General features: G+C 58.9%; 1 protein-coding gene and 1 non-coding gene across 4 annotated transcripts in view; both read left to right on the top strand.

Moving 5' to 3' along the window:
- The window catches only part of MINDY4 (MINDY lysine 48 deubiquitinase 4), a 124282-nt gene that overhangs the window by 64932 nt on the left and 39306 nt on the right, over positions 1-20044 (top strand). For all 3 annotated transcript variants that reach the window (XM_060195798.1, XM_060195799.1, XM_060195801.1), the window contains 4 exons: positions 198-286; positions 13535-13636; positions 15102-15165; positions 16622-16687. In XM_060195798.1, coding sequence (XP_060051781.1) covers positions 198-286; positions 13535-13636; positions 15102-15165; positions 16622-16687 — 321 coding nt within the window. The remainder of the gene's footprint in view (positions 1-197; positions 287-13534; positions 13637-15101; positions 15166-16621; positions 16688-20044) is intronic.
- Positions 14687-14842, top strand: LOC132539974 (U1 spliceosomal RNA). Its single transcript, XR_009551276.1, has one exon. It is a non-coding gene; the product is annotated as a U1 spliceosomal RNA (small nuclear RNA).

The raw sequence follows: 20044 nt of genomic DNA on the forward strand, positions 1-20044 counted from the left end.
CCAGATGCTGCCGAGCTCCTTCCTCCACCAGCGGGCGTTGGGGCCTCCTGGCCAGTGCCCTGCAGCCCGGCGACCGGCCAGTGAAGGGCCCGTGTCAGAGCCTGCGGCTCAGCGGGACCCTCAGCTGTCGCCGGTGGGCAGAGGCTGCTTTGGGCCGGGCCGGTTCTTACTGGCGCTGACGCCCCCTCTGCCTGCAGGGTGGCCCCTGTGGGGTTCTGGCGGCTGTCCAAGGCTGTGTCCTGCAGAAGCTCCTGTTTGACGGCGACAGCACCGTGGACTGTGTGCGGTAAGTCAGGATGCCTTCCGGCAGCACCTGCCCTCCCCAGGACACACAGGAGTGTGCTGGGAACTTCCCGTCTCCCAGAAAGGGGAATGCTGGCCGGCTTGAAGGGCTGAGATGACAGGCCTGCGTGCGTGGCAGATGCTCACACGGCCGTGCTCTCGGACCCGTGTTCAAGCCCCCACTCCTGCAGGTGGACACTCACTGAGCAGTGAACCAGTGCTGCAGGTCTCTCTCCCTCTCCCTCTCCCTCTCCCTCTCCCTCTCCCTCTCCCTCTCCCTCTCCCTCTCCCTCTCCCTCTCCCTCTCCGTCCTCTTCATTTCACTATGTCTCTATCAAAAAGAAAGGGGAAAGAAAGCGCAGGCAGCTTGGGGCCAGGCGGTGGCGCACCTGGGTAAGCGCACATCACAGGGCACAAGGACCAGGGTTCAATCCCTGGTCCCCACCTGCAGGGGAAAAGCGTCACAAGTGGCAAAGCAGGGCTGCTGGTGTCTCTCTGACTCTGTCCCTCTCTGTCTCCCCTCCCTGTCAATTTCTCTCTGTTTCTATCCAATTATATATATATGTATATATATTTTTTTCTTTTTGTTGTCCTTGTTATTGCCGTCATTGTTGTTGGATAGGACAGGAGAAATTGAGAGAGAAGTGGGAGACGGGGGGGTAGGGAGAGAAAGACAGACACCTGCAGACCTGCTTTACTGCTTGTGAATCGACTCCCCTGCAGGTGGGGAGCTGGGGGCTCAAACTGGGATCCCTTATGCCGGTCCTTGTGCTTCCTGCCATGTGCGCTTAACCCGCTGTGCTACCTACCACCCGCCCCCCTTTTTTTCAAAGAAAGAAAGAAAGCAGAGAGGGTTGGTGAGTACTGCTCTCCCCAGCCTGGCGGGGCAGCCACGCCCTCCCCTCCCCTCCCCTCCCCTCAGCCCCTCAGCCCGCTGACTCTCTGCCTGCAGACTGGGTCCCTCCCCCATTACCTCACCTCTGCCAGACACCACCACTACACATCCCAGCCAGCGCCGCAGAGCCTCACTCCCACCCCTCACGCAGGAGGCTCCTGGAACGTCGTCTCTGCACAGGCGTGGGTGACGCGGAGACGCACGCCATTTCCATTCTTCAGAAAAGCCATGTGAGGTGATGGGGCAGATGCAAAGCCCCACCCTGCTCATGGTGGGCATTGACGCCGGCCGGCCTGGGGCCAGCACCGCCTCTCACAGTGGCGTCTGTCTGTCTGTCTGGTCTTTTCCTGACTGCCCTGAAGTTGGGGGCTCCTAGCACGGTGCCGGTGCCTGCTCTTCTCCATTCCTTCGTCAGCGTGCAGCCAGGGTTCAGAAAGTGTGCGCCCACATGTGCTCCGCTCAGTGGGTTCTCACAAGGTCACACACCATGGACACGTCACCCAGACCGAGAGGCACAGACTCCGGTACCCCAAGGGGCCCACCCGCTCAGGAGGCGATTCTGGAAATTCTCCTCCTCCGAGTCCTGACCATAGGTTCTGAAGTCAAGCATAATGTTGCGAGCTCCTGAAATTTTCTTGGTAAAGATTTATCTGTTTACTGAGGGAGAGAGAGAGAGAGAGAGATATGTGAAGAGAGAACCAGTGTCTCTGGGCTCATGGCTGTAGCCACTGTGCTGCCTCCTGCTCTGTGGTAACTAAAGGCACTGGCTTGCTCATTGAAATAGGTACTCGAGTGCTCCCACCCGCAGCCTTAGGTTTACAAGTGGGACAAGGGCCTTTCCCTCTTTTACTGATGCTGAGATTCCTGGCAGACACTGGCCCCTCTGACGTCCAGCCAAGACTCGGTCCAGGGAAACATCTTCCCGCTCAGATGATTTTACCCTTGTCGGGGTTCAAGCCAAGGCAGCTTCTCATGCTTGGCATTTTGGAATGTGTCTCATGGTTTTGTTCCCTTGACAGGGTAGTAACCATGGTGTGTTCGTCCAAGCCAGTGAGGCCAAGGCTTAGCCCAAGGCAGAGAGCTGGAGCACGGCACAGTGACGTCTGTCTTTCTCCTCTCTTCCCCGTCGCCCTCCGCCAGGACTTGGAAGGGCCAGGCTCTCTCGGAGAGGCTCTCCATGCTCTGTGCCAGGGCTCTGCTGAGGGACGGGAGCTGCCTTCACGGGGTCCAGAGACCCCCTCCGAGAACCGCCACTCCCGCCCGCCAGCCCTCCTCCTCCTGCTGCAAGGTGACAGGCATGGAGAGCTCATGGAGTGACCCAGTACAAGCCAGTAGCCGGGCGTGCAGTTAGGAGGAGATGAGACGGGGCTCGAGGACAGCACAGCCTTGCTCGCAGGACACCCATGATTTTACATAAAAGGCAGACAGACAGGTGTACAGGGAGTGTGGAGAATGCTAAGCATTCACTGGGCATGGAGAGGGCCAGTGCAGGCTTCCCAGCAGGGTGGCGTCTCCTCCTCCACTTCCTCCTCCTCTTCCTCTACTTCCTCCTCCACTTCCTCCTCCTCTTTCTCCTCCTTCCTCCTCCACTTCCTCCTCCTCTTACTCCTCCACTTCCTACTCCTCCTCCTCTTCCTCCACTTCCTCCTCCTCTTCCTCTACTTCCTCCTCCACTTCCTCCTCCTCTTCCTCCACTTCCTCCTCTTCCTCCTCCACTTCCTCCTCTTCCTCCTCCTCTTTCTCCTTCCTCCTCCACTTCCTCCTCCTCTTCCTCCTCCTCTTTCTCCTTCCTCCTCCACTTCCTCCTCCTCCTCTTCCTCCACTTCCTCCTCCACTTCCTCCTCCTCTTCCTCCACTTCCTCCTCCACTTCCTCCTCCTCTTCTTCCTCCACTTCCTCCTCCTCTTCCTTCTCCACTTCCTCTTCCTCCTCTTCCTCCTCCTCTACTTCCTCCTCCACTTCCTCCTCCTCTTCCTCCTCTTCCTCCTCCACTTCCTCCTCCACTTCCTCCTCCTCTTCCTCCTCCACTTCGTCCTCCTCTTCCTCCTCCACTTCGTCCTCCACTTCCTCCTCCTCTTCCTCCTCCTTCCTCCTCCTCTTCCTCCTCTTCCTCCTCCTCTTCTTCCTCCACTTCCTCCTCCACTTCCTCCTCCTCTTCCTCCTCCACTTCCTCCTCCTCTTCCTCCTCCACTTCCTCCTCCTCTTCCTCCTCTTCCTCCACTTCCTCCTCCTCTTCCTCCTCCACTTCCTCCTCCTCTTCCTCTACTTCCTCCTCCACTTCCTCCTCCTCTTTCTCCTCCTTCCTCCTCCACTTCCTCCTCCTCTTCCTCCTCCACTTCCTCCTCCTCTTCCTCCTCTTCCTCCTCTTCCTCCACTTCCTCCTCCACTTCCTCCTCCTCTTCCTCTACTTCCTCCTCCACTTCCTCCTCCTCTTTCTCCTCCTTCCTCCTCCACTTCCTCCTCCTCTTCCTCCTCCACTTCCTACTCCTCCTCCTCTTCCTCCACTTCCTCCTCCTCTTCCTCCTCCTCTTCCTCTTCCACTTCCTCCTCCTCTTCCTCCTCCTCTTCCTCTACTTCCTCCTCCACTTCCTCCTCCTCTTCCTCCACTTCCTCCTCTTCCTCCTCCACTTCCTCCTCTTCCTCCTCCTCTTCTTCCTCCTCTTCCTCCTCCACTTCGTCCTCCACTTCCTCCTCCACTTCCTCCTCCTCTTCCTCCTCCACTTCCTCCTCTTCCTCCTCCACTTCCTCCTCCTCTTCCTCCTCTTCCTCCACTTCCTCCTCCTCTTCCTCCTCCACTTCCTCCTCCTCTTCCTCCTCCTCTTCCTCTACTTCCTCCTCCACTTCCTCCTCCTCTTCCTCCACTTCCTCCTCTTCCTCCTCCACTTCCTCCTCCTCTTCCTCCTCTTCCTCCACTTCCTCCTCCTCTTCCTCCTCCACTTCCTCTTCCTCCTCCTCTTCCTCCTCTACTTCCTCCTTCTCCTCCACTTCCTCCTCCACTTCCTCCTCCACTTCCTACTCCTCTTCCTCCTCCACTTCCTCCACTTCCTCCTCCTCTTCCTCCTCCACTTCCTCCTCTTTCTCCTCCACTTCCTCTTCCTCTTCCTCTTCCTCCTCCTCTACTTCCTCCTCCTCTTCCTCCTCTTCCTCCTCCACTTCCTCCTCCTCTTCCTCCTCTACTTCCTCCTCCTCTTCCTCCTCTTCCTCCACTTCCTCCTCCTCTTCCTCCTCCACTTCATCTTCCTCCTCCTCTTCCTCCTCTACTTCCTCCTCCACTTCCTCCTCTTCCTCCTCCTCCTCCTCCACTTCCTCCTCCTCCTCCTCCTCCTCCTCCACTTCCTCCTCCACTTCCTCTTCCTCCTCCTCTTCCTCCTCCACTTCCTCTTCCTCCTCCACTCGTCCACCTCCTCATCTCCCTACTCCTCGTCTTCCTCTCCCTCCTTGTCTTCTTCCTCCTCCTCATTTTCTTTCTTTCTGACAGAGGGTAGAAGGAGCCGGGCTACATTGCAGTCAGCAGAGCTCATGTGTTGCTGTGCTCGACCTGGCTTCAAGCCCCCGGTCCTACTGCAGGGAGAAACTTCATGAGCTGTGAAGCAGGGCTGTATCTGTCTCTCCCCCAAACAGATAATAAATAAAATCTTCAATAAAAGAAGAGGTGGGAGGTGATGGTGCATTTGGTTAGGCACACATAGTATTAAATGCAAGGACCTGAGCAAAGATCTGGGTTCGAGCCCCTGGTCCCCACTTGCAGGCAGACAATTTGCAAGAGGTGAAGCAGGTCTGCAGGTGTCTCTCTCTCTCCCTCTCTACCCCTCCCCCCCATTTCTCTCCATCCTATCCAATAAAATGGGAAAAATGGCTACCAGGAGCAGTGGATTGGTAGTGCTGGCACCAAGCCCCCGAAATAGAGGGAGAGGAAACAGAAAAGAGACACCTGCAGTATTGTTCCACTATTCACGAAGCTAGCCACTCCCCCCCACACACACACACTGCAGGTGGGGACCAGGGGCTTGAACCCAGGTCCTTGTGTGTGCTGAGTAAGGTCTGCACTCTACCAGCTGAGCCATCACCCAGTCCCCAGGTTGCAGTTTTAATTCTCTACATCTGGACGGTTAAACTAGTCTCCTGATTCCCCGCCACACACACCCTCACACATGCTCCAGCGAATTCTGTCCAAACTCCTGCCAGGGCCCACGGGGTGCTGTGCTCTGTCTCCTTGTCACATGGCAGGCAGAGCCCGTGATGTCAGGGGGCTCCCCCAACTGCCAGCCTGCAGGAACCCATCATCAGCCGGTCCCCTGTTTGCTGGTGCCGTTACATGTCCGTGGCCCGCCCGCCCCTGCAGCCCAGAACATCTGCCCCCGGGAACAGAGGCCTTGCTGGGCTGCCGCCTCACAGCCCGCCCCTGGCATCCAGCCCAGGGCCCAGTCCACACAAGAGGCCCTCAGGATTCTTGCTGAATGAACACAGGGGCAGATGTATGGGTTGTCCAGACCCACGGGGAGGGGGTAGTTGTGTTCCAGGAAGGACAGCATGTCCAGAGGCCCGAGGGTGGGGCGCATGAGGCCGTGGAGCAGTGAGTGGAGAGAGGCCTGGGCAGACTCAAGGGCAGGGCAAGCTGGTGGGGGCTGGTGCCAGGCAGCCTGAGGGCACCGCGGGGAGATGCCTCAGCTCATTTGAGACCAGACTGCCCTTGAAGCTGCCTCTCAGCTGGAATGCGGGGCATTCCCCAGTAGTCAGGACTAAGCGCTAGTTTTTGTAGGATTCACTCTATTTGATATCTAAATCCTTTTTTAAATATTTGTTTACTGCTGAGAGAAGTAGGAGGAAAGAGCGAGTCAGCCGGAGTGCCAGCCCCGGTGCGTGTGCTCTCAGGGATGAGTCGAGACCTCGTGCTCGGAAGTCCAGGGCTGCACCCACTGCTCCTCTTCCCAGATCCCGGCTCCGGGAAGGGCCTTTCCAGCCCAGGGCACGCTGCTCCCCTTACGGCATGTGAGAGCTCGAGAGATCCCCAGACACATCTTTGGGGGGTCAGTATGTGCTCTGGGTGAGAGAGAATGGCGCAGCAGGGGCCAGGTGGTGGCGTACCTGGTCAAGAGTACACGTTCCCAGGCACAAGGCCCTGGGTTCAAGCCCCCGGCCCCCATCTGCATAAGGGGAACTTCCTGAGTGGTGAAGCAGGGCTGCAGGTCTCTCTCTGTTTCTCTTTTTCATTTTTATAACTTATCTTTATTTATTTGATAGAGATAGCCAGATAGCGAGAGGTGAGGGAGAAATAGGAAGAGAGACCCCCGCAGCCCTGCTCCACCATTCGTGAAGCTTCCCCCCTGCAGTTGGGGACGGGGCGGGGGCGCTGAACCTGGGTACACGAGCTTTGTAACGTGCGCTCAGCCAGGTGCACTGCCGCCCGGGCCCCACTCTTTCCCTTCCCACCTCTCCCTTCCCTCTTAATCTCTCTTTGTATCTCAAATAAATTGTATATTATCTCAAATTTTACAAAAGAAAGAAAAGGTTTCAGCTGATCAGCTGCTGTCCTGCACCTCCACCGTCCGTCCGTCCATCTCCCAGTCAGCTCCAGTTCTGTCTGCAATTCACTGACACTGGTGTGAGCACCAGTGCTGGGAAGGGAAAGGGTGGGGGGTGTCGCCTTAGCATCTGGGAGACCCTGTCTGCTGGGACCCCGGAGAGGGGAGCTGAAAGCTGTTGGGAGTCCGGAGGTAGGGCGGAGTAGGCAGAGGGCTGAGGGAGCTGGCCGGCTGGCTGGGGCCATGCGGGGGTCCCTCAGGAGGGGGCCCGGCTTCAGGGCAGGCTGCCTGACCCCCGTGCCTGGAGGCCCAGTGTCCTGTGGACTCAGACACTACAAGGGTGGCCTTGCCCACAGCAGTGGGGCTTCTTGGCAGCCCCTCCCTCCCTCCCGCGGCCCAGCCAACCGCACCTCAGGTCCCGGCCCAGAGCTGCTCCCTCCCTGGGGCAGACAGCACAGCGGACATGCGCCTGGGGTGTGCAGAGCAGAGCAGAGCAGAGCAGAGCAGAGCAGAGCAGATGTGCACTGGGCGTTCCTCATACCCAGCTGCGGCAGGAAGAGGGCTGCTTGCCTCAGCGGCCTGGGCCCTCCCATCAGGGAGGTGACAGGTCCGCTGACAGGCCCGGAGCGGGGTGAGGGGCACGGGCTCGACGCAGGTCCGGTGGCCACGGGCCCTGGCAGATGGCACCAGACTCCTGCAGGGCCTCTCTCCTATTTGTCCTGCTGTGAACCTGGCTGAGCAGAGCTGTGGCTCCCTCCAGCTAGAGAGTAGAGGAGCCTGGGGAGAGCCCGGGGTTTGTGTCCGACAGGGACCGAGGGTGAGGACTGGCAGTGTGAGGGGACGTGAGGCCAGAGGCTGTGGCAAGTCTTCCTTGCCAAGTGGGCTGGTGTAGCCTGAACTTGCCTTGGCACAGGCTGAGGGGCTGGTGTGCGTGTGTGCGTGTGCGTGCGTGTGCGTGCGTGCATATGTGCATGTATGTGTGTGTGTGTGCCTGTGTTTCCGTGTGCGCCAGCTCTGCTCCTTGGCCTGTGGAGAGGACACCTGCATCATGGAGCTGGGGGTGGGGTGGGGCAGGGCTATACTGTCTCCATTTGTGAGTCCCTGTCTTGCCTAGTTCTGGCTCCATAAGAAGATACAGTCTTTTTATTTTATTTTAGTTTAGTTTAGTTTAAAGATCTGCTTTAAAAAATATTATCCTGGGGAGTCGGGCGGTAGCACAGCGGGTTAACTGCCTGTGGTGCAAAGCGCAAGGACTGGTTAGGATCCCGGTTCAAGCCCCGGGCTCCCCACCTCCAGGGGAGTCGCTTCACAGATGGTAAAGCAGGTCTGCAGGTGTCTGTCTCTCTGTCTCTCTTCCTCTCTGTCTCTGCCTTCTCTCTCAATTTCTCTCTGTCTTTATCCAATAACAAATAAATAAAAGAAATAAAAATGTTCACAAAACAAATTATCTTTAAAAAAATAATTATCCTCATTTATTGAATAGAGACAGCTAGAGGTCGGGAGGGAAGGGGGAGATAGAGAGAGAGAGAGAGAGAGAAAGAGAGACACCTGCAGCCCTGCTCCACCGCTCGCGAAGCTTTCCCCCTGCAGGTGGGGCCCAGGGGTTTGGACTCGGCGGGACCTTGGGCCCTGTAACATGTGCGCTCCACCAGGCGTGCCGCCCCCCCCCTGCCCCCAAGATGCAAAGTCTTCTCTTGATCCTTAAGGGCTGTGCGAACAAGCAGGACCGCTGAGCTTTCCTGTCCCAGCCCAGGAGAGCTCGGTGCTTGCCCAGGTGGCACCTGGCTCTTGCTTGAGCCCCGTTAGTGCCCGCTCTGCACAGCACTCAGCTGACGGGAAACCGGCCGGTCAGGAGCGGGGTGGGCAAAGCCTGGCCGCTGGGTAGTAGAGACTTGACATGCTCAAGTCCTGGGCACCTGCAGGGATCTCGTGGCCGAGGGGCACCGCCACTACATGAGGGGTGTCTTGGCAGAACCTCCCCCACTGCTCAGTATGTGGGGCAGCAGCCACACCCGCGGAGTGAGGGGAGACACCTGGCATCTCTGCAGGCGCCTCTCGCTTCACAGCTCCCTGGGGTCCAAGGCCTGTCTGTGCGATTAAACTCACTTTGATTTGATCCTGACCGAGCATCAGGCAGGGAGAAGGGGAAGGAGACAGAGGGGCCCCTGCAGCCCTGCTCTGCTGCTTGTGAAGCTTCACCCCTACGGGTGGGGACAGGGGCTTGAACCTGGGGCCCGGCACGTGGCCACATCTGCTCTCTGCCAGGCGCGACCACCGGCCCTGATTCGAGCAGCGCTGATGTGCTGGGTGGGGGCAGGCACTCCTGCATGGCCTCTGTGTGCTGGGAGGGCTGGAGGCTCCGGCCCACTGGCCTTCACTCCCTGACGCCAGGAGTGCAGAAGTCATCCAGCTGTTCTTGTATGTACGTATCTCAGCTTGTAGTTATCATTACTTATTTGGTAGAGACAGCCAGAGATTGGGAGGGAAGGGGGAGAGAGGGAGGGAGAGGGAGAGGGAGAAGGGAGAGGGAGAAGGGAGGGAGAAGGGAGAGAAAGAGGGAGAGGGAGAAGGGAGAGGGAGAAGGGAGAGGGAGAAGGGAGAGGTGGAGAGGGATAAGGGAGAGGGAGAAGGGAGAGGGAGAAGGGAGAGGTGGAGCGGGAGAAGGGAGAAGGGAGAGGTGGAGAGGGAGAAGGGAGAGGGAGAAGGGAGAGGTGGAGAGGGAGAAGGGAGAGGGAGAAGGGAGAGGGAGAGAGAGAGGGAGAGAGCCCTGCAGCCCCGCTCTACCACTTTTGAAGCTTTTCCTCTGCAGGTGGGGACCAGGGCCTCGAACCTGGGTCCTTGAGCACTGTAACGTGTTCACCCAGGTGCGCCACCACGCGGCCCCAGTGATCCAGCTTTTGTGCGAGTGGCCTGGCCCCTCTGTCCTCTTCAGGGCGCTCTGGTGGCCTGGCGTTTCTGTGGTGGCAGCGCCCACCGGGTGGGTAGGCCTGGGTGCCGGGGCCATTGCCTGGTCTCTGTCCCGTGAGGGTCCCGTGAAAGCAGCTCAGAGGGTGTGTCCCCGCCTTGGGAGAAGTCATGCTGAAGTAAAAGCCTCTCGGCGGTGTCCATGCTCTTTCTGCAGGGCTGTCCGGCTGTCCAGCTGTCCGGCTCCATTAAGACCCGTCCCGTCAGGCTGGCAGCTTATCTCCTGTCCCATCGGGGAGGCAGGCGGCAGGCAGCAGGATTCAGTGTTTTTCCACTGGACGAGAGCTTGTGCAGGGCTGCCAGTTCCCGCTTGTGGGCAGAGAGGAGCCCTCACGCCCCTGCAGACCTGGAGAGAGTCCTGGGCAAGGGAGTCAGCTCGCCAGCCTTCCCCTCAGAGACTGCGGACTCTAAGGCTCCCTGTGAAGGTGGTTTGGAGAGCCGGGCGGTGGCTGCCACCTGACCCCCTGCTTCCTCCAGGGGTATTGCTGGGGCTCGGTGCCTGCACTATGAAACCACTGCCTCTGGAGGCCATTTTTCTCATTTTTGTTGTTATTGTTATTGTTGGATAGGACAGAGGAAATGGAGAGAGGAGGAGAAGACAGGGGGAGAGAAAGACAGACACCTGCAGACCTGCTTCACCACTTGTGAAGCGACTCCCCTGCAGGTGGGGAGCCGGGGGCTCGAACCAGGATCCTTAGGCCAGTCCTTGCGTTTTCACCATGTGTCCTTAACCCGCTGCGCTACCGCCCTGCCCCCCCTGCCCTGTGCTTTCATAGTTGATAGTGGTGACCTGGGCCAGTGCTCCCGCCAGCATGGGCCTCCTGCCTGTGTGGTGACGGCGTGGTGACCATCTGCTCAGGGAGGAGCCTAAGGCCTGCCCAAGGCTGCAAAGTACCAGGCTACATGAGGTCTCATTTCTCTTGTTTCTTTAAATTTTTTATTAGTGATTTAATAATGATGAACAAGATTGTGGGTCAACAGAGGTACAACTCCACACAGTCCCCACCACCAGAGCTCCGTGTCCCACCCCTCCACTGGAAGCGTCCCTGTTCTTTATCCCTCTGGGAGCAGGGACCCGGGATCATTATGGCGAGCAGAAGGTGGAAGGTCTGGCTTCTGTAACTGCTTCCCGCTGGACATGGGTGTTGGCAGGTCTCATTTTTCAGGCGCTCGAGTGCGTGTTGCCGTCTTTTTAGGGTCTGAAGGAGTTCCAGGTGTCAGGAACTTGCTGCCACTTTCACAGCAGAGAAGGGAGCTTACTGTCCCGCGGCCAAGACCCAAGTGGGGACTTGACATTCCTCCTCTAAGGAATGCTCACCGCGTGCCAGAGCCGGGCCGACCGCAGGGACAGGCCACAGATCGCAGGTGGGCAGGCTGAGAGTCAGCTCTGGTACACGGCTCCCCAGCCACTGGACCACCCCATGCTGGCTGCAGGCTGTGTGTCCAGACACTGGGCAGAGGCTCCTGCTGCCCGCCCTGGTGGCCTGTCCCTGGTCTCGGGGCTCCCATCCCCCTGCCTGGAGAAGGACACTTGCCCTAGCCAGGCTCAGCAGGGCGCCCACCCACTCCTTGGCTAATGAAAACATGGGAACACCCCACTGTGTTGCTTTGAGCCCTGGCTGGGTCTTCACGTACCTCTGTTGGGAAGAGCTATACTCATTCTCCTCTTGTGAGAATTTAGAGGAAGCTCATGGATATAGATAAGTATGGCTCACCTTGACCTCCCTGGGCAGACGCCCTCGCCCATGTGTCCTGGAACCTCCCCTCCCCAGAGCCCTGCCCCACTAGGGACAGACAGACACAGGCTGGGGGTGTGGGTCCACCTACCAACACCCATGTCCAGTGGAGAAGTAATTACAGAAGCTAGAACTCCCACCTTCTGCTCCCCATAAAGAATTTGGGTCCACGCTCCCAGAGGGATAAAGAACAGGGAAGCTTCCAGTGGAGGGGGTGGGGCACAGAACTCTGGTGGTGGGGACTGTGTGGAATTGTGTCCTTGTCATCTTACAGTCTTGTCAGTCATTATGAAATCAATAACGATAATAATAAAAAGACATGTGGCGAGAGTTGGGCGGTAGCGCAGCAGGTTAAGCACACGTGGAGCAAAACGCAAGGACCGGCGTAAGGATCCCGGTTCGAGCCCTCAGCTCCCCACTTGCAGGGGAGTCGCTTCACAGGCAGTGAAGCAGGTCTGCAGGTGTCTGTCTTTCTCTCCCCCTCTCTGTCTTCCCCTCCTCTCTCCATTTCTCTCTGTCCTATCCAACAATGATGACATCAACAATAATAAAAACAATAAGGGCAACAAAGAGGAAATAAATAAATAAATATTAAAAAAAGACAAGACATGTGGCTTGTAAGGAGCCCTGGAAACTGACTCTGGTAGAGGCATCCGCCTTCGACTGCCATCTCTCCTCCCGCTAAACCACTTCATACCCTGGGGGCTTGCTCAGTAGCCAGTCTCCAGCTCTCATGTCGCTTTGTTGAGGAGACTTGGACTTCCAGGACTGTGCATGTCACCCCCACCACACCGCCGTCCTGCTCCACACTGGGATTTGGTGCACCCCTCAGTGCTCCATCCTGCCTCTTTCTGAGCCCCCATCTGCTGCCATAGGCAACCAGCCATGGAAGACCCGCCCTGGATTGCTTTTTGTTTCTCAGAAACCATATTTGAATGGGATCATCTAGTATTTGTCCTTCTCTCTCTCTCTTCCTGCCTTACCCCCCCCCCCCCCACCAAGGTGTTCTCTTTTCTTCCTGTTGATACAGCTTTTATTTTATTTTATTTTGCCTCCAGGGTTATTGCTGGGGCTCGGTGCCAGCACTTAGAATCCACTGCTCCTGGAAGCCACTTTTCCCATTTTCTTTGACAGGACAGAGATAAATTGAGAGGGGAGGGGGAGCTCGAGAGGGAGAGAGACTGAGAGACCCCTGTAGACCTGCTTCACCCTACAGGTGGGGACCGGGGGCTGATAGTCACGGCTACATTTCCCTCCCTCATTTTTTACGCGCGGTTAATAGTAGGCTATATGGTTGTCAGGGGACAGCATATAGTTCCCCACCACACGCAACACTGAAGTTCTATATCCCACCCTCCCACGTCCCAAAGATAACCATCAGAGCTCCATTTTATTTTGTTCACCAGAGCACTGCTCAGCTCTGGCTGATGGTGGTGTGGGGGATTGAACCTGGGACTCCGGAGCCTCAGGCATGAAAGGAGTCTGTCTAATCCCCCCCCCCCCCAACCGCCAGAGTTCTCACAAGTCTTTCAGACAGTTTGCTGGCTTCTGTTTTGTTGTTGTTTTGTTGGATTTTTTTTTGTTGTTGTTTGCAGGCTCCTGTAAATCAGCTCTCTAGACTCCACATAAGTGAAGCCGTCTGGCAGTGTCTCTCATCTCTACTTATTTCACTAAGCACCATCACCCCCAGCCCCATCTGTCTTGTCCCAAAGGACACAGGTCATCTTTTTTGATTGCAGAGTAGTGCTCCCTGGAGTCTATATCCCATCACTCCTCCAGCCAGTCACCTGATGGTGGGCTTCTAGGCTGTGCCCACTCTTGTCTTATCCCTCTCTTGCACATCACTCGAGTCTGGCCAAGTCTCCATGGTCCCTGTAGCCCCTCCGGTCCTGCCCAGGGCCCCTCGCCCAGGGTTCCCCTCTTGGCCCCGACTTGCTGGGTCGTCGGGAAAGTCATGACACATGAAACCATAGGATGCCAGGACTTTGCGGACAGCCGGGTAGGACGTCTCTGCCAAGCTCAGCTGGAGATGCCCAGCGCAGCCCCGCTCAGCCAGGTAGCAGAGTGAGCAGCGCCCGTGCCCCGCAGCAGGGCTGCACCACTCCTGACACAGACATGTTGTGTTTCCTTCCTCAGGCAGCTGCAGCCTTCCAACTCCCGCAGGACCCACTGCCTCGCCCTGGCCATTGCAGACATCGTGTGGCGTGCCGGCGGCCAGCAGAGAGCTGTGATCACGCTGTACGTGTCTCCTGGGGCCGCGGGGGCGTTGACAGGATGGGTGAGGGCTGGGCGGCCGCACACCCTGCCTGCAGGGTGGGGAGCTTCACAGGCAGTGAAGCAGGGCTGCAGGTGTCTCTCTTTCTCCCTCTCTACCTCCCACTCCCCTCTCAATCTCTCTCTCTCCTGTCAAATAAAACAGGACAAAATGGTACAGCAGACACATTGCCACGTGCAGGGACCCAGGCTGAAGCCGCTGGTCCCCACCTGCAGCAGTGAAGCATTACAAGAGGTGAAGCAGGGCTGCAGGCGTCCCTTTCTCCGTCTCTGTCTCCCCTTCCCTCTCAGCTTCTCTCACCCTGTCAAATAAAAGGAAGGGGGGGATGAGGGAGGGAATGGTCACCACTTGGTGCCAGTCTCCTCAGGCTCTTTGGATCCCCTGGTGAGAGACCCAGGGCCCTCCCAGTCCACATGGGTGAGTGCTGGTACTCAGCCTCTTCAGCCCTGATGTGCAGCAAGGCTTCGTGAAAGGATGCTTGAGGGGCCAGGGGCCACGCTGGCGAGACAGCCATCAGGAGGCTCCAGGGCGTCAGAGACGGGTCTCTGGAAGCCAACTTCTAGCACTCTGTGGCTGTTGACCGTGTGACCTCGGGCTGTGGCCTCAGCCCCCTGTGCCTCACCTAGTGACGCCTGGGAAGACGGAGGTGACGGTGATTAAAGTGGCTGTGAGAGCTGGTGTGGCCACACCAGTCAGGGACATGATGAACAGTGACATTGCCCACCGGCGTGACCGTGCATCTGTGAGGCCTCAGGATAGGCGTCCTTTTCACCCTGTAAACAAAGGACAAGTCAGCACCTGCTAGTTCACAAATGTATTTGTTGGGGGCCAGGAAGTAGTGCACGTGCACAGTGCACAAGGACCCAGGTTCAAACCCCTGGTCCCTGCCTGCAGGGGGAGAGTTTCACAAGTGGTGAAGCAGGGCTCCAGGTGTCTCGCCATCTCTCTCCCTAAGTCCCCCCTGCCCTCTCAATTTTTCTGTCTCTATCCAATAACAAACAAGAAACATCTGTATATTTCCCTGGCAGGGGAGATACCATGAAGGTGGTTTTCCCAGGGTGAGGCTGACCCGTTGCTCTCCGGATGTGCGGACCCCTGCCATTTCCCCAAGTGTGGGAAGCCCGACTGCATCATTTGTGGTAGTGGGGGCTGCGTCTGCACTGTCCTCTAAGAAGAAGATAAATAAATGCATGCATTTGTCAGTCGTGGGTGAGAGGCAGACCTGCTGTAGCCAGGACTCGGGTCAGGTCGTCCCAAACTCCTCTGCCGCCTTTCTGACTGTGCCACCCCCGCGCCTCAGCCGGTGGATTCTCTGCACAGCCTGCTGGGAAAGAGCAGAAGGCCTCAGGCGCCTCCTTCCTTCCGTGCTCAGGGACGGGCCCTGTCTCTTACCCACTCAGGACTCACACGCTTCTCCTTCCTTGTCAGGTCTTCGGGGACACAGCAGTTCAGCCCAACAGGGAAATACAAAGCAGATGGCGTCTTAGAAACAGTAAGGCTCCCTGGACAGTTATCACACAACCTTTGGCTTTGTTTGGGGATGGTCTTCTGTCATCTAAGTAAACCCTTCCTGGCTGGGCAGGGCAGGGCAGGGCAGGGGCAGGGGCAGGGCAGGGGCAGGGCAGGGGCAGGGCAGGGCAGGGCAGGCAGGGGCAGGGCAGGGGCAGGGCAGGGCAGGGGCCGGGCAGGGGCAGGGCAGGGGCCGGGCAGGGGCAGGGCAGGGGCAGGGGCAGGGCAGGGCAGGGCAGGGGCAGGGCAGGCAGGGGCAGGGCAGGGGCAGGGCAGGGGCCGGGCAGGGGCAGGGCAGGCAGGGGCAGGGCAGGGGCAGGGCAGGGGCCGGGCAGGGGCAGGGCAGGCAGGCAGGGCAGGGGCAGGGGCAGGGCAGGGGCAGGGCAGGCAGGGGCATGGCAGGGTAGGGCAGGGCAGGGGCCGGGCAGGGCAGGGCAGGGGCAGGGCAGGCAGGCAGAGCAGGGGCAGGGCAGGGGCAGGGCAGGGGCAGGGCAGGCAGGGGCAGGGCAGGCAGGGGCAGGGCAGGCAGGGGCAGGGCAGGGTAGGGTAGGGCAGGGCAGGGCAGGCAGGCAGGGGCAGGGGCAGGGCAGGGCAGGGCAGGGCAGGCAGTGCAGGGGCAGGGCAGGCAGGGGCAGGGGCAGGGCAGGGCAGGGGCAGGCAGGGCAGGGCAGGGCAGGCAGGGCAGGGCAGGGGCAGGCAGGGCAGGGCAGGCAGGGGCAGGGGCAGGGCAGGGGCAGGCAGGGCAGGGCAGCGCAGGCAGGGCAGGGCAGGGGCAGGCAGGGCAGGGCAGGGCAGGGCCGGGGCTAGAGGAGGGAGCTTTGGGGAGGGTTCTTGTTCTCACCAGAGCCACATCCATGAGCCCAGGCTAGTGGGCAGTGTGCCCCGTGGTCCACTCAGGATGCCTGCTGGCTCCACTCCGGCCCCCTCCGTCTCTCATCATGGATCTCAGCATCTTCCTCTCTGGGACTGCTGAGAGAGGGCAGCAGTGGGTGGTGTGGGGAGGGAAAGGAAAGCGGAGAGTAGCGGTGGCAGCCTGGCTACCATTGCCAGGCCAGACAGCCAGCAAGCGTCTCCCTGTGTGGGGTGAATTTCCAAGCGTCTTTTTATTGATCTACCTTAGAAAGCAAAGACGGTTGATAGGCACCTCTCTTCAGGGAGCTGGCCTAGGGGTGGCCACCAGGGTGGGTCAGCAGCCCAGAGCCCCCCACATACAAGACGAGCCCCCCAGAGGGGGCAGAAATCCACAGCCCTGCTCGTTAGTACCCTGCAGGGTGCCGGGCTCTTGACTTGAGGCCTCTCGCGTCTGGAATCCTGGAGTCCTGGAAGTGGGCCCCGAGCTCCCTAAGGCCTCAGAGCCGCACCTGGGTGGGCTGTGGGAGCAGCCCCCGCCTGGGGCTCACTGAGGGCAGGGCCGTTCACCTGTGCGTCTGTCTCCACAGCTCACGCTGCACAGCCTGACCTGCTACGAGGAGCTGGTGGCTTTCCTCCAGCAGAGCATCCGGCAGGTAGGCGGCCGTCCACGCTGGGGCATGGAGGGTGCTGAGCTTCTGCCGCTGACAGCAGCTGCCACCATGTCCTTGCCCCACACCCCCCCCCCCCACACACACACACAGCCCTTGTCCCTGGAGGACAAGCAGGTCTCGGCTTGAAGCTGGCCCATGTGCTCAGCCAAGCAGGCACCCTCCCCAGTAAACTGTCTCGCTGGCCCTGTCTGTGGGTACCCAGCCCCTGCTGTGGGCATTGATGAAGGCTCCCTGGAGACCCGGTGGTGGACGTGCAGACACAGAGGAGAGCCTTCCAGACGGGCCAGGCCTCGGGCGCGACCCTGTGGGCCCAGCGGTGGTGCACCAGGTTGAGCGCACATAGAGCTCGGCTCAAGCCCACCAGCGTGGGAGCAGCAGCTAGAGTGGATCCAACTAGGGGGCAGTTCAAGGCTAGAACTGTGTGAAGTTCCTATTGCAAGCCAGGCGGGAGAGGGAGAAGGCAAGAGAAAGAAATGGCAGCTGAAATGAATAGGAAAAGATGAGTGTGAAGGATATTTTAAAGGAAAAGTTGGCAGGAAGACCCAATTCTACTGTAGGAAAGAGAATTTAAGTAGCTTTGCAAAGCAGGGAGAGGATCTAAAAAAAAAAAACTAGGCTCAAGGACCCACATCCCACGTAAGGCTCTGGGTTCAAGCCCCTGATTCCCTCCCTGCAGGAGGGGTGCTCGTAAGTGGCAAGGCAGGTCTGCAGGTGTCTCTCATTCTCTCTCTATCTCCCCCTCCTCTCTCAATTTCCTTCTGTCCTGTCCAATAAAAATGGGGAAAAAATGACCACCAGGAGCAGTGGATTCATAGTGCCAGCACCAAGCCTCAGCGATAATCTTGGAGGGGAAAAAACAAAACAGGGGTCAGTGAAATAAATCGATGCCACAGCACACGTGTTTCCATGCACAGGGACCCATCTGGGGCTTCTGGTCCCTCTGGGGGGCTGGGGGGTGGCTCATGAGGGTGGAGCAGTGCTGCGGGCGTCTCTCCTCTCTCTCCTTCTATCAGAAAGTGGCCGCCGGGAGGAGTGGGTTGATTCAGGCATGGAGCCCCAGCTCTAAACCTGGTGGCTAAAACAAAATAAGTAAGTGAGTCCACGAGCCTGCCCAGAGTGCTGTCTGAATCCAGCATGGGGCTGAGAGCCTGAGGCCACTGACGGCAGGGTGCCCGTGTTCACCCGGAGGTGAGGAGGAGAAAGTGCCCCCTGTGAGGCTTCTCCTCCTCCTCCTCCTCCTTTTAAAAATTATCTTTATTTAGTTATTGGGTTAGTTATTTAGTTAGTTATTATCTTTATTTAGTTATAGAGGCAGCCAGAAATCAAAAGGGATGGGGAGACAGAGGGAGAGAGGCAGAGAGACACCTGCAGCCCTGCTTCACCACTCGCAAAGCTCTCCCCCTGCAGGTGGGGGCCGGGGCTTCAAAGCCGGGTCCTTGTGCCATGTGCGCTCAACCAGGTGCGTCACCCCCGGCCCACCTTGTGAGGTTTCTAAAGGGCACAGGAAGGGCAGGGTAGGTAGCATAGTGGTTATGCAGAGACTCACGCCTGAGGTTCCAGTGTCCCAGGTGCAATGCCCGCACCACCATCAGCCGGAGCTGAGCAGTGCTCTGGTAAACATAAAAAAGAAACTTAAGGGAGGGGCACAGGAAAGTACTGGAGTGACCACCTCGTGGCCCAGGACGCCACGGCACTGGCACTGCCCACTGGGCTTCCTGCTCCCGTCCGTGAGATGGGGCCTCTCTCCTCCCGCTGCCTGCACCCTCAGGGTTCCAGTGACCGCTGGCACTCCTGGGAGTGTGTCCGTGCCGGGGAGGGGCCGCGGCCGCTCTGCTCTGTCTCTGGGTCCAGAGCGGCCCCCCTGCAGCCCCGGGCCGGCCCTCCTCCCTGCCGTCTGGGCTCTGTTTTTGCTGGAAGCCGTTGCTGCTGCCTCAGCATCACCCTCGCCAAACTCATTTTTCATGGCTTGGGCCTAAGAGGGGCTCCTGGTGCCAGGCCTGGAAAGGAAGGCCGAGCCGCCTCTGCCCAAAGCAAACGGCCTCCTGTGTTCTCTCGGCCATGCTCCCTCCTTCCCTCCCCCTCCCTCACTCCTCCCTCCTCCCCTCCCCTCTCCCTCATCCCTCTCCCCTCCCTCCTTCCCTCCCCTCTCCCTCCTCCCTCCCTCCTCCCTCCTTCCCTCCCCTCCTCCCTCCCCCCCTCCTGGAGAGGGGCTGGCGCACCCCCACGGCGCCCCCTGGACTGCCACTGGGTCTCCTCTGGGAGGGGTTTGGAGCCCCCACACCACAGCAGCATGGGAGCATGGCCCCTCTCTCCAGGCCGTGACCCCAGGCATGGCTCCCGGTCCCGACTGATTTCCGTCCCCCGCCTGCCTGGGCCCTCCTTTCAACGCAGGCACCTTGCCCTGTGGCCTCCCACGTCCTGGCAGCTGAATCGGATGAAGTGACTTGAATCATTTTCTTCTTTCAGAAAAAGGGGAATACTGAGGCTGTTCAGTCATGAAGCCCCAGGCAGGGGTCACAGCTCCGCTGGGGGGTGGGGCACCTGGCCAGGACTCCGATCCCCTGGGGGTGGTCCGAGGGCCGGGGGACTGGCTGGCCCCGAGCAGCAATAGCTGCCTAGCTGCCGTCCACACCGGCGTGGAGAGCGAAGGCTGTCCTGTGAGTAGGTGGACGTGGCAGCTGGGCGGGGGGGGGGGGGCAGCCCCCGGGAGTGCCATGGCTTCTCCGGGCTAGCCTGTGGGTCCCTCAGGAGGAACTTTGTGTCCCGTAGGGAGCCTGAGGATAAGAGCTGGGCCCTCGTGACGTGCCGTGTGTCTGGTAGAGCAGGGACGGGGATGGGGACGAGGATGCCACGGTTACCAGGGCCCTTGGGAACCCTCAAGGCCCTCTCTGGCCTTATTCTGCAGGTGGGGACATTGAGGGCGACTCGGAAATTGACTGGCTTGGGACCACGAGGTGAAGGAAACGGGATTTAAGGTGCTTGTGGATTGGCCATTCCATGTGCGTCTCCAGGAAGTGTACTTAAAGGCCACTTGCTCTAGGAAATGGTGTCCTGAGGGTTTCTCTTCTCTCTTCCTTCCCTTCCCTTCCCTTCCCTTCCCTTCCCTTCCCTTCCCTTCCCTTCCCTTCCCTTCCCTTCCCTTCCCTTCCCTTCCCTTTTCCCTTCCCTTCCCTTCCCTTCCCTTCCCTTCCCTTCCCTTCCCTTCCCTTCCCTTCCCTTCCCTTCCCTTCCCTTCCCTTCCCTTCCCTTCTCTTCCCTTCTCTTCTTTTTCTTTTTTTTTTGCCTCCGGGGTTATCACTGGGGCTTGGTGCTGGCACTACAAACCTCCTGGAGGCCATT

This window comes from Erinaceus europaeus, chromosome 8 (assembly GCF_950295315.1).
Source record: "Erinaceus europaeus chromosome 8, mEriEur2.1, whole genome shotgun sequence".
In the NCBI taxonomy this organism is placed as follows: domain Eukaryota; kingdom Metazoa; phylum Chordata; class Mammalia; order Eulipotyphla; family Erinaceidae; genus Erinaceus; species Erinaceus europaeus.